General features: G+C 36.4%; 1 protein-coding gene across 4 annotated transcripts in view; it reads right to left on the minus strand.

The window, feature by feature from the left end:
- Positions 1-12,938, minus strand: part of LOC145692784 (solute carrier family 15 member 4-like) — a 32,689-nt gene extending 19,751 nt beyond the window's left edge. Inside the window, exons 1-3 of one of the 4 annotated variants that reach the window (XM_081768256.1) lie at positions 12,757-12,938; positions 7,801-8,380; positions 1,605-1,906 (exon numbers count right to left, since the gene is read on the minus strand). In XM_081768256.1, coding sequence (XP_081624382.1) covers positions 1,605-1,906; positions 7,801-8,325 — 827 coding nt within the window. In that variant the 5' untranslated portion in view covers positions 8,326-8,380; positions 12,757-12,938. The other 3 variants (XM_081768254.1, XM_081768255.1, XM_081768257.1) reach the window with 3 other exon arrangements.
- Positions 12,939-14,884: the final 1,946 nt, after the last annotated feature.

The raw sequence follows: 14,884 nt of genomic DNA on the forward strand, positions 1-14,884 counted from the left end.
GGAAAGTGTTACTCCACCCGCCATATTCACCAGACACTGCTCCGTCTGACTACTACTTGATCGATTGCATGAATAACGATTTGATTGGACAGCGGTTCACTTCTTCAGAAAATATCGAAAAATGGATCTTTGATTAGATTGCGTCAAAAGATGAGGAATTCTTTCGACACGGAATCCGTAAATTGCCTGAAAGATGGGAGAAAGTAGTGGCTAGCGATGGACAATATTTTTGTTAACGTATTCATTTACTTTGTTTTTGAAATAAAGCTTCAATTTTTATTAAAAACCGCACGAATTAATTCCTAGACCAAATAGTTTTGACAGTTTAAAAAATTCCAAGCCATTACATTTATACTTAAAAATTAAAGGAAAAGGAATTAGAAAAAATAAAATGAAGTGCGTTTTAACTATTCTATTCCATTCTATAAAGCCTTCAACTAACTTTACGATCTGCAACCAACAGGTTCATCGGCGCACGAAACAAAAGCTTGTTACTGCTATATTCAATCGCGATTGTTATTACTCATATCCCTAAGACTGTATTTTCTCCTCCTTTCATCATCTTGGTGCATCGAGGGGGTTTCTTTTTCGGTAAATTCGAACAAAATTCTACGTAAACCAAGCGCACTTCCCATGCAAACGTGGTTTGCCCATTATAGTGATCTTTATTATGAACCAAGTTTTGAGAATATTTATTTTATTTTGTGCAGTGGGCTTAAAGAAATGCATTTCGTTTCATTTCTGCATTTTCTTTTTTCTTACATTACAATGAACTCGTTGTTCACTTTTAATTCTTACCCATAGGAAAGGAGCTGATAACGTGCTCTCAAAGACTGTTAATACGTCATTATAAAATTCCAGCCAATGAGAGTATATGCGCAGACGAAGTATGTTAAGAGGGGTCCGAGACTTTATTGTACGCCTAGGTTCTAGACCCATGGACGGGGCTTTGTCCGAGAGGTGGGAAGAATGACGCAACAGTATCAAACATGGAGACCATTTAGTGAGATATACAGTTACCTTGTGCTCAAGTCTTTGTGAAGTAACTGGACTTGTATCACGTTTTGCATTTACTTGCTTCTCAATAACACTTATTTTAGTTAACCAAGAACAACAACGTAAGCATGTAGATGTATTGATTGTCAAACATAATCAAGCTGAATTAAGGATGTATTGTATTCATTGACTCCTTCGTCGTCTCTTGTGTGCGTAGTCTAACAAATATACGTTTCTTTATACTATACTTTCTACAATAACATGAATTGCTGAAGTATATCGTTTCAATATAACCTATAATATAGTGTTTTATTGCGGCAGTTTGTGGTGAGATTGGAACAGAACTTAGTTTCGGTTCAATCGCACATCAATTTGCGGGAAACAGCATTTGTGCCTACATAGTTTTGTATGTATTCAGGTCGATATTAGCAAAGCTATTAATGCACGGGTGCTGAACGGATTCCAAGTTCGATTACCGAGCTTGGCTATCACGTTGGTTTCTTTTGCCACCCAAGAAATCATTATACCATCTTAGATACCCTGACTTTAACAATCGAAAACAGATAAAATCAGATACATGTAAGAAAAATTACCTCGTCAACATTTACCTCTGCAAACTTCTTCGTAGTTTACATTTGCCTACAAATCCCTCTTTGATGATCCTGAGAATGTTAATAAGTAGACTGCCGGTGGGTCGATGGATGAGGTAATAGGGTCGTCCACACGTGAAGACAATCAGAGCCACCACTAAGCACACGGAAGCACCTAAGAAGGCACGGAAGAAGCCAGTGTGGGGAATATCCTGCTCCACGTACGACAGAACACCAATCCCAATAAGACTCCCAATGTTAATACACCAATAATACCAGTTGAAAAATACACGCATGGAGTCGGCACCGCCATATTTAACCTGAAAGAAATGAAAAGGTGATCAATGCGCATAAAATTAGTTCAGGAAAAATATCGAAAAATGTTACTTGTTTAGAACAAATAAATAAATACAGTTTTTACTTGAGCAACGTGTAGTTTTAAAAAATAATTAATTAAAACAAATAAAAAGAACTGCGTGTTTAACATATTTAAATCAAATTAATATCCATACGTAACACAATTAGATGTCGACAGAATGCAAATTACTAAGCGATCGTCAAAACTGAAATCCTGATTCAAACAGGCTGGCGCTAGTATCCTTACCTTTTATCATGAATTTTGCTCACATTCAGGGCGTTGATTAGCGGGGACAAGAGGGGCACTTGCTCCCCCAACTTTTTTAAGTGACCCATTAATGCATATAGTTTCATTTGGAAATGTAAATTTTTTGTATGTATTACTGGTTTATAGAAAAAAATGGTAACGTATAATATTTGCCGTTGCGTGAGTACATATTGGTTATCTGTCTTCCCGTGCAGTTAAGAAAGCTACAGGAATTGCGTTTTAACTGCAATTGAAAGCAATTAATATAGCAATTGCGCATTTCTTTAAATGTCGTAGCATATGCTTGTAGTATTTTCTAAGAGTAATAACATACATTTAATGGCATGTGTGGAATTAAAAATGTAAGTTGTTCATTAATCCCCAGTTTCAATACAACTTCTACAAAACAAAACAAGCCTCATTATTCATTACTATGATTAATATTATCCTTTCTATTTATTTGTTTTGGGAATTTCTTATTGAATAATCTGATCACACAATTTTTCAGACAGAATTTTAAGATGTTCTTGAGCAAGGAATCAAATCTCTTCTTACACCTTCATTGTTTAAGAGTACACCCACTTGCGATGCTCTTATCAATTTACTTAATAAAATATGAAATACGATATACGCTATTTTAACTGAACAAGATAGTATCCTTTTACTTACATATACTTTCGCCAAACAGTATTAGAAACAGCCAGGAAAACTAACATTGATATACAAATATTCAGATCATGTCTTCCCCTCCCCCCACTTTTAACGTCAATCGCCGCCAATGCTCACATTATTAGTTGTTTGAATAACACTGATCATACAATTATGAGGCGAGGAAGATGGACCTATTACAGTGAAGGAATGATAAATTATTCCTGGCGTAGTTAGACAATTGGAATCTGAGTTTTCAGTTGTTGTATTTATCTAGGTTTATGTAAATCGATTCACAGAATACCTATTAATTTCGTCTGGAATAATTTCGATTTTTTTTATACTAATGCTGCCACGAAAATACTGTTGTACACTCCATAAAAATTCAGTACTTACACGAAACTGTAGCATTCTTCCAACAAACAATCCTTAGGATGAAACTATCATCTATTTTTTTTTGACAAATACCTTGATTGAAGTAAATTGCAGTGCGCTTTATATACGAGACATAAAATTTCGTCGATCAGGATCAAGGTTCGTGTTTTACACGCAAAAATTCAACAAATAAAAGTTTGATACTTAATGTGGTCCAACAAGGCGCACAATCTCTCTTTGACTGGCCTTCATTTTGTATTCTTGAGTTATTTGCTACGATACTTTAAAAGACTAGGGCGTAGATATATTTAGTGCTGTGTTAAAATTAACCCATGTACAGTATTTAGATATTGAAAGTAAAGAAATTATATTGCTCATAAGAAGTTACTATACTTGTTTAAAAGGGAAAGGATTCGTGTAGCATGAAGTTTGATCTTATACTTCATATGTTCTCTTTGTCTTATGAAAACAATCATTTTCTTCGGAAAATATACGTGGAAGTATTTTACAATTATTTATCGTCTTTCCGGGTGCAGAATAAACGAAATTAATTCTTTGAGTTTTACGTCCCATGCTTATGCCGACTAGGCTAAAGGAGACGGTGACGATGAGAAATGAATGAAATGACTGAAGGAAACGGAAGAACCCCGAGAAAACCCACATACACGGTTTTGTCCACCAAAATTCACTTGGCGTGAGCTTGGGTCGAACCAACGACCCCATGCACCCGAGGTAAAAGCTACACCACAGAGCCACCGCGGCATAAGAGGAGTGAAATTGGATATTAATTTTCTGGAATACATATTATGGTAAGTTACTATGTACTGTACTTGGGCATACACTTACAATATATCGGCTGCTGTTTCAACGTGCTCCTACATATAAAGAGGAAGCAGTACGCACATACATAGAAGAATGAAATGAAATCTTTACGTTTTACGTCCCACGTTTATGTCGGTTAGGCTAAAGGAGACGGTGATGATGAATAATGATTGAAATGGTGGAATGAAGTGGAAGGAAACGGGAGAACCCCGAGGAAACCCACGCATACGGTGTTTGTCCACCACATACACAGAAGAATGTATTATTTTGTTTTTACATGGAACAACATTTACCGACAGTGTAATTCTTGAAGCAACGTCGTTTTGCTAAGGAATTCATACTTATGAAGATGACAAACTGTCACTGAAACATCATCAGTCAAGAGTGCCCTTGTTCTTGTATGATCTTACATGAGTATAAGGCTTTGTTTATATGCATCCTATTAAAGCAATAAGTAATTCTACGCTAACTAAATAACGACACTCGAATCTAGTAAAGGCTTTTGACCACATGAAATGGGAATTGTTATGGAGGAATCGAAGATTCATACACACCTAGTTATATCATAAATACTGTCACAAGTTTGAATGTGAATAACACAGAGTATCAATACCAATGCAATTTATTTTGGTCATGTTTTACATTGATATGTTGTACACCTGACGCACGAATCATTTTTCGAAATGTCCTCCCTTGGCCTTGATGCAGGCACGAAGTCTGTCCGGCCACTGGCCAATGGCATTACGCACCACGTCCATGGGAAAATTGTTCACTGCTCGGGTCAAGGGTTGTTTCAGACTGTCGACCGATGGATGCCGTTTATGGCAGACCTTTGCCTGAAGGACTGCCTAAAGTTTGTAGTCTAACGGGTAAGGTCCGGGCTGCTAGAAGGCCAATCAGCAGTAGAAACGAAGTCGGGGACGTTCCGTGCCAGCCAGACCTGGATCGTTTTCGCTTTGTGGCCTGGAGTGGAATCCTGTTGGAAGGTCCACCTTTCTCCAGGGAACATGGCAGCAGACAGTGGTTTCACTATAGGTGTTAGCACTGTGTCCTGGTACACCTTGGCAGATGTTTTAACACCTTGTTCACAAAAATGCAGTTGGGTTGTGCCTGAGTAGCTCACTCCCCACCAAACCATCACTGAGGCAGGATGATGTGGCTTCTGAACCCTTCGAGCTACGGATTAAAATGATATCTTCCACTTAGAAATATGTGTCCAAGTTCTCGTGGTGTAGCCTTCTGACTTATTTCCAGTGAACTTAAAAAGTTCGTTACTAAATTCTCTATGCCTCTCTCTCTCTCTGTGTGTGTGTGTGTCTGTCTGTCTGTCATTTGCTATTTTCTTTTTCTTTTTCTTTCTTTTTTTCAATTTTGAGCCCTCCATTCGATAGAGCATCAAAAACTATCTGAGAAAGTGATGGAATTTTTTTGCGTCACTCTTATCGTTCCCAAGATATTGGCTTTAAAAAAATGGACGATTTCCGGAGATTTAAGGAGCCATATCTCGGGAACCATAAGTAATAGAGAGATGATATTTTGCTAGAAAGAGCAGAAAGTGCGGATTAAAATATTTACTTTTACATGTACGAACAATCACAGTTATCCTCTCCGCTCCATCTCTCCATTCTTTTTAAGTTCGTTCTGACAATGCTCTTGGAGCATTCTCAACTGGTTCTTATTTTTTTCTTTTAAAAGTGTCAATTCAAAAAAATTTCATTCTTTTACAGTTGATTAGTACAACAAAACATTCTGCGGACTGTTGAGGATAGGACTTAACCTAAAAGTAATAGTACAAGCTATTTGTCTTTCTGAAGTTTCATTGCCAGGAAACATATATGTGAATATGTTAACTGCAGTAGCTGCTTGTTAAATACTGATGTGTTACAACTGAATGTAAACACCACAGACCTTCTACAAGTGTAACTTTGTCTTTACAAAATGTGCGCATACTTCGGTCTTTAACATCATTGTGAGGACTTACTCAACGTCATACTTGATTTTACTACTTTTAAGAAGCATGTTGTAATAATGAGATGTTAATTGATTAATTTAACTTTTTATTTGTCTAAAAACGGGCACTCACTCAGTGTTACAATAAGATCAACAACATCAGAACAAGTTTCATTCAGGATTTTATTGGGGGTTCTTATTCGGGGACCCCGGTACTTTGCACCAGCCTAGCTACAGCCCTGGACATTTTTTTTTTTTTTTTTTTTTTTTTTTTTTTTTTTTTTACGTGGAGACCAGAAACCACAATCTCCAGACGCAAGGATTACTAATTCTTTTCAGAAGTTCTTCATTGAATGATGACTTCTGGGCACACAGCCCAGTGGTTCGAGCGTTGGACTAATATCTGCGTGGTCCCGAGTTCGATTCCCTGGTAGTGCTTCCCAATTTTCGGCGTCTATCCAGTGTCGTGAGGCAAACTGGGGAGACACGTGAAAACGAGACGTGACGGCCACTTAAGGATTAGAAAGCTCCCAATACGCCGGTTAGTGAGAGGGCGTCGCAGCACGCTGATCACGTGCTGGCCACTAGACTCAACGCAGTTCAGTAGGTCGCTAGCGGATAGCGCTGAAGGAGACTTAGGCTCACAAATGGGCCGTTACGCCAAACGGTTTGGCTTTTATGATGACTTCTGCTGTAGCGAAAAGCTGTTTTCCAAATATTGTCCAGATAAAATATATAAATAGTTAAATAAATCAAACACTTCCAGAATTTATAGAAAATTCCCTGACTTTTCCAGGGTTTTCAGGCTAGACACCCCGCTAATCATACGAAGGAATTCTTAGAAATCTTGCATAGATCCAAGAGATGTTGATGTTTTGACCCAAAAAAAGCTGATGACGGAAATTACCATTAAAAATATTCCAATAATTGAATATTTATGTCATATAAGAGGAGACACATAATACGGTAAAGTATGTTGTGTGACTAAATTTATTTGTTCTCGGAAAAAAAAAAAAAAAAAAGTATAGTCTCAGCAGAAGTAAGCCCCTTGGATAGGTAACTATCCTAGGTGTTTACGAGCTGGCTACCTTGCCTTCTGACTGTTCTGAGGAAGGTGCTGCCATCTACGAGCTTTCGTGGTTGTACAGCAAACCTCCCCTCTTCAGTTACAATGCATAGGTAAGGAAAGTTAGGTCTACTTTTTCTTTTTGTAGTCAATTATCATGTATAAGCATGTTATTTAGAAATATTCTTTATTATTTGGTGCTGCGAAAGAATCTAAAAGTGAATAGTGCATTGAATTTGTGAAATGAAAGTCATAAGCAAGTTAAGTTTTGTTAAAAGTGAAATTGAAAATTTGTTCGGTATTCCTGTTTGACCTACCAGTAACCAATTTGAATAGGAAGTATAGATGTTAAGAAAAGAGGACTCTTGGTATTTATTCTTTCCTTTATTACTTTTGGCATGCCGACTAAAATCGACAATTAATTTTGGTTATATATTATTAATTTGGATAACATGCTATTCAGATACTTATTATACAATTTGTTATTTAATTGAAATTGCGGATAGTCTATTTTGTTTGACATAGAACCTGAAATTATTTATGTTATTAACATTTTTCGTGAGAAGTTGTTTTCAAGTTTATTTTCTATTTTTGAATTATAATAAAATTTGTTATATTCGTTTAGTTGAAAAATCTCATCTTTGCTTTACATTTAAACCTGAGAATACACCGAAAAACGTACTATCCGAGCGGTTTAGTATTAATTTACTTAAGATACCGCAGCAAGTAGTATAAAAATGTGCACTTACTTGTTCAGCTCCAAATGGTGGAATATTTGCTTTCACAGTTCCAACAGCCATTCCAATCAATACAATTATAACGTATATATGGGGCTGACACGGTGCACTGTTTGGTACATCAGACGATGGCACATCATTTCCTGATCGATTACAACCAAGAAAACTCAAAGCGTTTATCGATAACGCGGTCAACAGACCGTATCCCAATATATACAGCATAAACCCCACAATTATTGTCCAATATCGACCAATAAGAGAGTCAGATACCCAACCAGCTATCAAAGCAGAAAAATAAGACATCCCTACAAGCACTAACACTGCCGCCATCGCCTCGTCTGCACTCCACGATTCGACATGTGGTTTGCCTCTGTTGAGGAACAGGAACATGTTGGTAACCACGGCATAGAAGGCAAGTCTTTCCAAAGTCAATGTCAACAGAATGATGCCTCCTGCAATGCGGCTTCTTCGTGGATCCCAGGGCAGAGGGCCAAAATGATGCGGCCTCAAGAGCAACGGAGTGGACTCGGATTCCATCCTGATAAAAGGAGCCTTCTGGAATGGCAATCGGGTACATCCGATTTGAAATAACCTAAAATATAAGAACAAACGTACTTTATGTATTACAACAAATAATAAGTGTTTTTTTATTACTACTAATACGAATATAGATTGATATTACTCAGCATAAAAATGAAATTTTTGACGGTAGAATGTACCACTCTGCAAAGAAAGAGTAATGTCTAAGGAACTAAATTATACAAGCGGTTTATCTGTAACAACGTACGAGTCAGTACCACGTAAACCTCAGTAAGAAAATAATTATACATTATACAATTTTCCACGACCGAATTTAGAGGTAAGTTTGTATTGCATCCTGTTCAGAGCAATCACAGCGATCCACTACGCTAACATTCCGTGCTACTCCCCTGCCTTCACTAGGATATGGGTTTTATAGGCTTAGGAATTAGGAAACGATTTAACTATATAGATACAATATATATAATGATATGACTAACTGTACATAACCACAAAAAAGTAAAACACAACGCCACTCACAGAATACGGGCTTTGAATACAGAGGTTGTTCAATCTACATTTGGCCAATTTTGACTTATATAAAAATTTAGAAGAATCCATGGCGCCAGGTCCGTAAGTGCTCGATGTTTCCCTTGGTTCCTAACAATAGCCCGAGAGCGTAATTTCCACTGTAATAGGCTTCTCTGAAGAACTGGGAGGGGAATCTTGTCCCATTTCCTTTGCACAGCTTTCCAAATCCACAATAGTCCATGGTACTTGCATCTGGAGATCAAAACTTCAATCCAAGTCTTGAAGTATATTTTTGGAAGTAGTTTTTTTGGGTTTTACCTCCCTCCCTCTCAAAAAATATACCGGGAATTTTGTGCTGGGAAAAATTTTAACCATCCTGATATCTAATATACCATGAAATAACAATCTTAATGAGATTATAATTACTTTCTTTAATCGTGCTTCTCGGTATATGTCTAGTTTCAGAATTGGCTTAAAATATGTATTTATCATTAGAACACAATATTTCTGAAAACACAAAAATGGTTTGGGAATCATGCATAACGAATTTTGTTTGCGCACGATCAAATTCGCAGCAGCAGTGTACAACTGTAATCTATTATATAAAAATGAAAGGGATCTTGTTTGTACTCTCATCCCAGGGAAATAGTTAAACCATTAGGAATGAATTTTTCGATGTAGTTATCACATACCTCGAACTCGATTTTTAATAATGTTATTTTGATTAAAACATTTATTTTATGGGGGGAGAGGAGGGAGCAGAGGATCAAACTCTATGCGATCTTATGATCCTATAAAGCTACGAAGATGAAACTTAAAAAATAAATAAATAAAAATAACTGGACTCTTTCCAGCGTTTGAGAATTTCCATTTTAAGTGGAGAAGGGGGAGCATTTATTATAATTTGAGAACGATTCTGCCTGCTGCTACTGATCGCATCACGTAGAACGTTAAGCAGTTTGAAATGAATCTTTGAACACAGTAGTTACTACCTACCCTAAGCTGGGTTTTTGTCATATTACTTTGAAAGATGCCTTATATTGCTTTCAACATGCACTTAAATAACTGCGAACAAATTGATCATATGTCTGCATACTAATACATATCTTAATTCAAATACTCGTGCGAATAATACGCACTAATCCTTTTTAAGTGGTTACTACATGCAAGATTTCTATCTATTCCGGTTCAGAGCAGGGTGAAGCTAGCGGGTATGCCGTTAGTAGGAAGTATGCGCGAATATGTGCGAAAAATAGGACTTCCTTATTACACAGTACAATCACTACTCACTGGTGATATTAGAACTTAGGTATCATTTATTCTTGCTCCCTCGTGTTCGCTTTATGCAATACCAGATAAATTCATCTACAAACCCACTTGCAAAAATTAATGTCATGTTCACATGATCTTCTGTAAGGCACAATCAGAGTAAAATATTCGCTGACTAAGAGTTCGTTCACCATTATAGCTCCAGCCTGAATCAAGCTCTTATTAGTTCTTACTTATATCTAATCTTAAGTTTCTTATTTGTTGAAAAGATTTTCGGTGCTGATTTACTTTCAGCACAGATTTTGGAAGATTTACAAGTAAAATTCACTACTTTGTATAAAAAAATATATTTATAAAGAACAAATCTCTGCAGGAGAGAGAATCAAATACAAATACACCTTTATTTAAGCTTACAAGTGCTTTACAACGAATAAACTAAGTAAGTGCATTTGAAAGATGATTTATCAGATAGTATCTTCCATCGGCGGTGTATTCCTGCAGTGTACAGAAGATGCATTTTATGCCTACAAGTGGAACGCTACAAGTTTCAAACCATAAGTGCTACTCATATCATTGCCAAACCTTACTGCTTTTCATTACCATCGCATACGCGCATACCCACCGTCATTGACGTGCCTGTTCCTTTCTAACGCACCCGCTCCGTCACTCGGGTTTCCCAGCTTTGACTTGCTCTGACTCGTTAAGACAATTTGCTTTCTAGTAGCCACCTAGTGCAGATTGGTTTGTGGTTTTCACTAGTTTATACGCAAAACATACGGAAGCTGTATTTATTCGCGAATCGTAAAAGAATTGTAGTTTCTAAACTATTACTTCTGACGACCCCTTGAATTTTATCCATGCCAAGTAAGATATTTCATGTCACCGAGCGCAAATCATTTAGGAGATAATACGAAGAGAACTAGTGAAAGAATTATAATTCTTCAATAATTATTTCAAGTGGTGTGCTAAAAGTAAATCTGCACGAGCTCTTCTTCTTAAATGTTAAAATAAATTATATAGACATATTTGTGATAATAATAATTGGTGTATAAACGTACGTTTCTCTTTGTTATATTACTGAATAACACATTGAAGGCGTTGTTTACATATAACATTATCATTATTATCGCGCAAACTTTTCTGTAATGTATAATTACTACCTGATGCTCTTGGGTGCATATTTAAGGGTTAAGTTTAGAGTTACCCCTCCGGTTTTTATAAAAATCAGGAAAATTTACAGGAGAAATGAGGTAAGAAATGATAATTTGAAGTTTTTATTTGATGTTTAGGAATGTAAGTTCGGAGGGAGAGTTATGTTTAATACGAGAAAAGACATGTGGAAGTTAGTACTATTTGCCGGATGCGGAAGCATTGCGGAAGGTTTCAGCAGCATGGTAGTTGCAAAATATGGCGAATATGGCGAACAGGTGTAACGGATGCGCAAAAATAATGAAGAAAACCTTTTAAATATTTGTGAAACACACGGAGTGCTGAAGTTAAGTGAAATGTAACAATTTTTAATACTTTAAGCACTGTTTTTTGTATGTTGCAAAGTCCAAGGGCAACTTCAGACTGGAGGGGCAACTCTAAACTTAAGCCATATTTAACGAGAGACATTCATCCAACTTGCACGCATAGCTATTGTGTTTTGTCTACCCTATTCTATATTTCGATTCGTTCTACGACCATATTCACTAATGTCACTCCAAAAGCTAGAATCACTGTTAAACATACATTAGTCTTCCTTTGTGAATTAACTGTAAACTTTCGAAAATGGCCTTATATTCTTATTTGCACAATAACCTAAGTACTATTTTTTTCTATCCTTAGGATTTTTCTACGAAAACGTATCAGTAGCTGCACAATTCCTTGGATAACATGTTTACTTACCTTCGGATGTATCTCTAACGTAAGTGCTTGTATATTTCTGGAAGTCTAGGTAAGTTAGGTTCGGTTCAGTATTCTCCTTATGATTTGTTGATGAATTATGGATTACTATCTTTGGAATTTAACTCGCATCATTAAATAATATATACAATATTAATAAACAGCATATGAAAACTTGCTTTGTCTTACAAACAACTTGATATACATTCATTACCTTGGCATTAGGATAACGTCCTTTTCCCTTACAATTATTTACAGCAAATGTATATCATTTGTGATATCAAAAAATGTATATTTCATTTGACTCTTGCTAACAGTGCCCATTATGTACCCTTAGCTTTTGCTGCTGACTTGAAACACCCTGGTCCTGATTGTCTCCAACACTTCCTGAACTTTGATAACACACGATTAACTAAACTAAACTAACCCATGTTTACAAATGATAAGTGACAAAAACATACTGTTTAAGCCGCATTCCACTTGACGTTTAAAACGGTCAAACACAAGGACAAAGTTTTCATCAGGTGCTCTTTTTCCTTCCACCCCCACCATGTGACCTCTGACATCATGAAGATTAATATTACGCACATGTTGATAAGGGAGAATATTCCATTGTTTCATGTCTTTTGAGTTTGTAAAGGACAATGATCTTTACATAAAACACTGATGTGAAAGCAATGATTTGTGATTTGGAAAGTCATCGACTAATTATCAAAAACACTTACATCACTAATTATATTAATAACTCTCAAGAATGTTTACCTGTTCGTTAATATTACACTAACACCATTACATTTTCTTTCTTCTCGGACGAAATATAATAAAAAATCGTTGATAAATATGCACACATTGTATGTTTACAAATACGAGTAACGACCTTCGATGTTTGTGTATATTTTCCTCATAACCTGTGAAATGATCAACTGCGACTGCACATGACAATGCTCCTCAGATTTACCAACCTCAGAACACAAAATTATCGATTTTCGTCTTTAAAATTATCGTATATTTCGTTATGCACGTGATAATTGTAGAAATAAGTATCAAACTACTAATAATAGCAATAATATATAATTTATCTAATAATCCTGAGTTCGGGAATTCAAATCAGTGTCACTTAACATTAAAAATTAATCCTTATTAACACTCAGGCACGTAGCCAAGGGGAGGGGGTCCGGACCCCCCCCCTTCGAGACCAGAAATGAAAAAAATTAAGGAAGGATGAAATAAAAAGAAGAATCAGAGTTAAAAAATAAACTACAGCAGCGTTTCCCAACCTTTTTCAACTTGCGGCACACTACAGGTGTAACTTGAATTCTCGCGGCACACCCATATTTTTTATATATACAGTATAACCTCGTTAACACGAACTCGCTTAAGCCGAACACTCGGTTAGGACGAACAAAATTTCGGTCCCGGCATCGCTGTACGTTATCTTATAGGAAGTTTTATCGGTTAACACGAATTTCGGTTAGCACGAATTACGAACTAATTTTTAGTCCCTTGAGTCAGTAAATGTTTTCATTTAACGCGAACTTTCAATTCTTTGTTTTTTGTTTTTTTTTTTTTCAAATCATTTTTCTTATTTTAGATTTCACTCCAGATCAGTTTTTGTCATACAGTAATTATACAGACGAAAATTGCCCTGTAAATAAGAGAAAAACCAGAAACGGGTATCATTTCTCTCTTATGAGGTGTTGATTCTGTCCTCCGTCAAGCGCTGAACATGCAGGTGCTTGGCAGACGAGCTGGCGACAGCTCGAGACAAAAGATCGTATCTCCCCTGTAACTCCAACCTGGTGACAGCAATCATAAATACCTTTCCGTTACTAGCGGTACCCACCCTGCTAGCGGAGTTGTCAATTATATAACTTGACCTGGATTTTCTGTGTGGAAATTCCATTTGCGGAGGACGCTTATTCTCGCTGTTTCAACCACTTGACCTTTCGGGAGTGGGCAGTATTGGCGCTATTTTTTCCCGTAAATTTCACGGCCAATAGGAAGCAGACAAGTATAGATCTGCAAACAAAGCTAAAAATCCTAGAGGAAGTAGACCGTGATGTGTTGAAGAAAAATCCAATTGGAATTTTTCACCAGAAAATGATCAGCGAGTACATTTTTTCAAGCTGCAATACACTTATACTCAGTACTGCAGTATTATTGAAATGTAAAACCTTTTATCCTCAAATGAATTTTCTGTGTTGTTGCAAACTGATGTTATAAAGAAGATTGATGGACGTAGAAGCAATGTAAACTTTTTTTCTAATCTTCGAAGATAGGATAATAAACTTACTGTAGTGTTTTTACTTTTCAGAGGATGGTATCGAGACCGAAACTAGTCTCTATATCGTCTCGAATTTGAGACCGAGCCGTGCTTTTCGAAATCGAGACGAGACCGAAACTGTTTCAGTCTCGTCTCGATTCCATTCTCTGGATGGTATCAAGACGGAGAATAGCCTTGGTCTCGTCTAGAATTTGGAACCGATACGTGCTTTTCGAAATTGAGACGAGACTGAGACTACTCAGTCTCGTCTCGATACCATCTGTAGTGTTTTCTATGACATACATAATATAGTGTAGTGGTATGTATAGTCTGTATATTGTAATGTGTATGTATGAATAATGAAATTTGGGTCCCCGGTTAACACGAATTTTTTTAACACGAACTCCTGATTTTTCAGTCCCTCGGAATTCGTGTTAACGGGGGTTTACTGTATATATATATATATATATATATATATATATATATATATATATTATACAATACTACTATTACTATTATTATTTATAAATATAAAATACTGTGGTATTTTTATATGATTACTTATCTCCTTCTTACAGAGAAGAAAGCTCGATCACTAATTTTCCCCCGTGGTAAATCATTATGCAT

This window comes from Thermobia domestica, chromosome 8 (genome assembly GCF_964235325.1).
Source record: "Thermobia domestica chromosome 8, izTheDome1.hap1.1, whole genome shotgun sequence".
NCBI lineage: Eukaryota > Metazoa > Arthropoda > Insecta > Zygentoma > Lepismatidae > Thermobia > Thermobia domestica.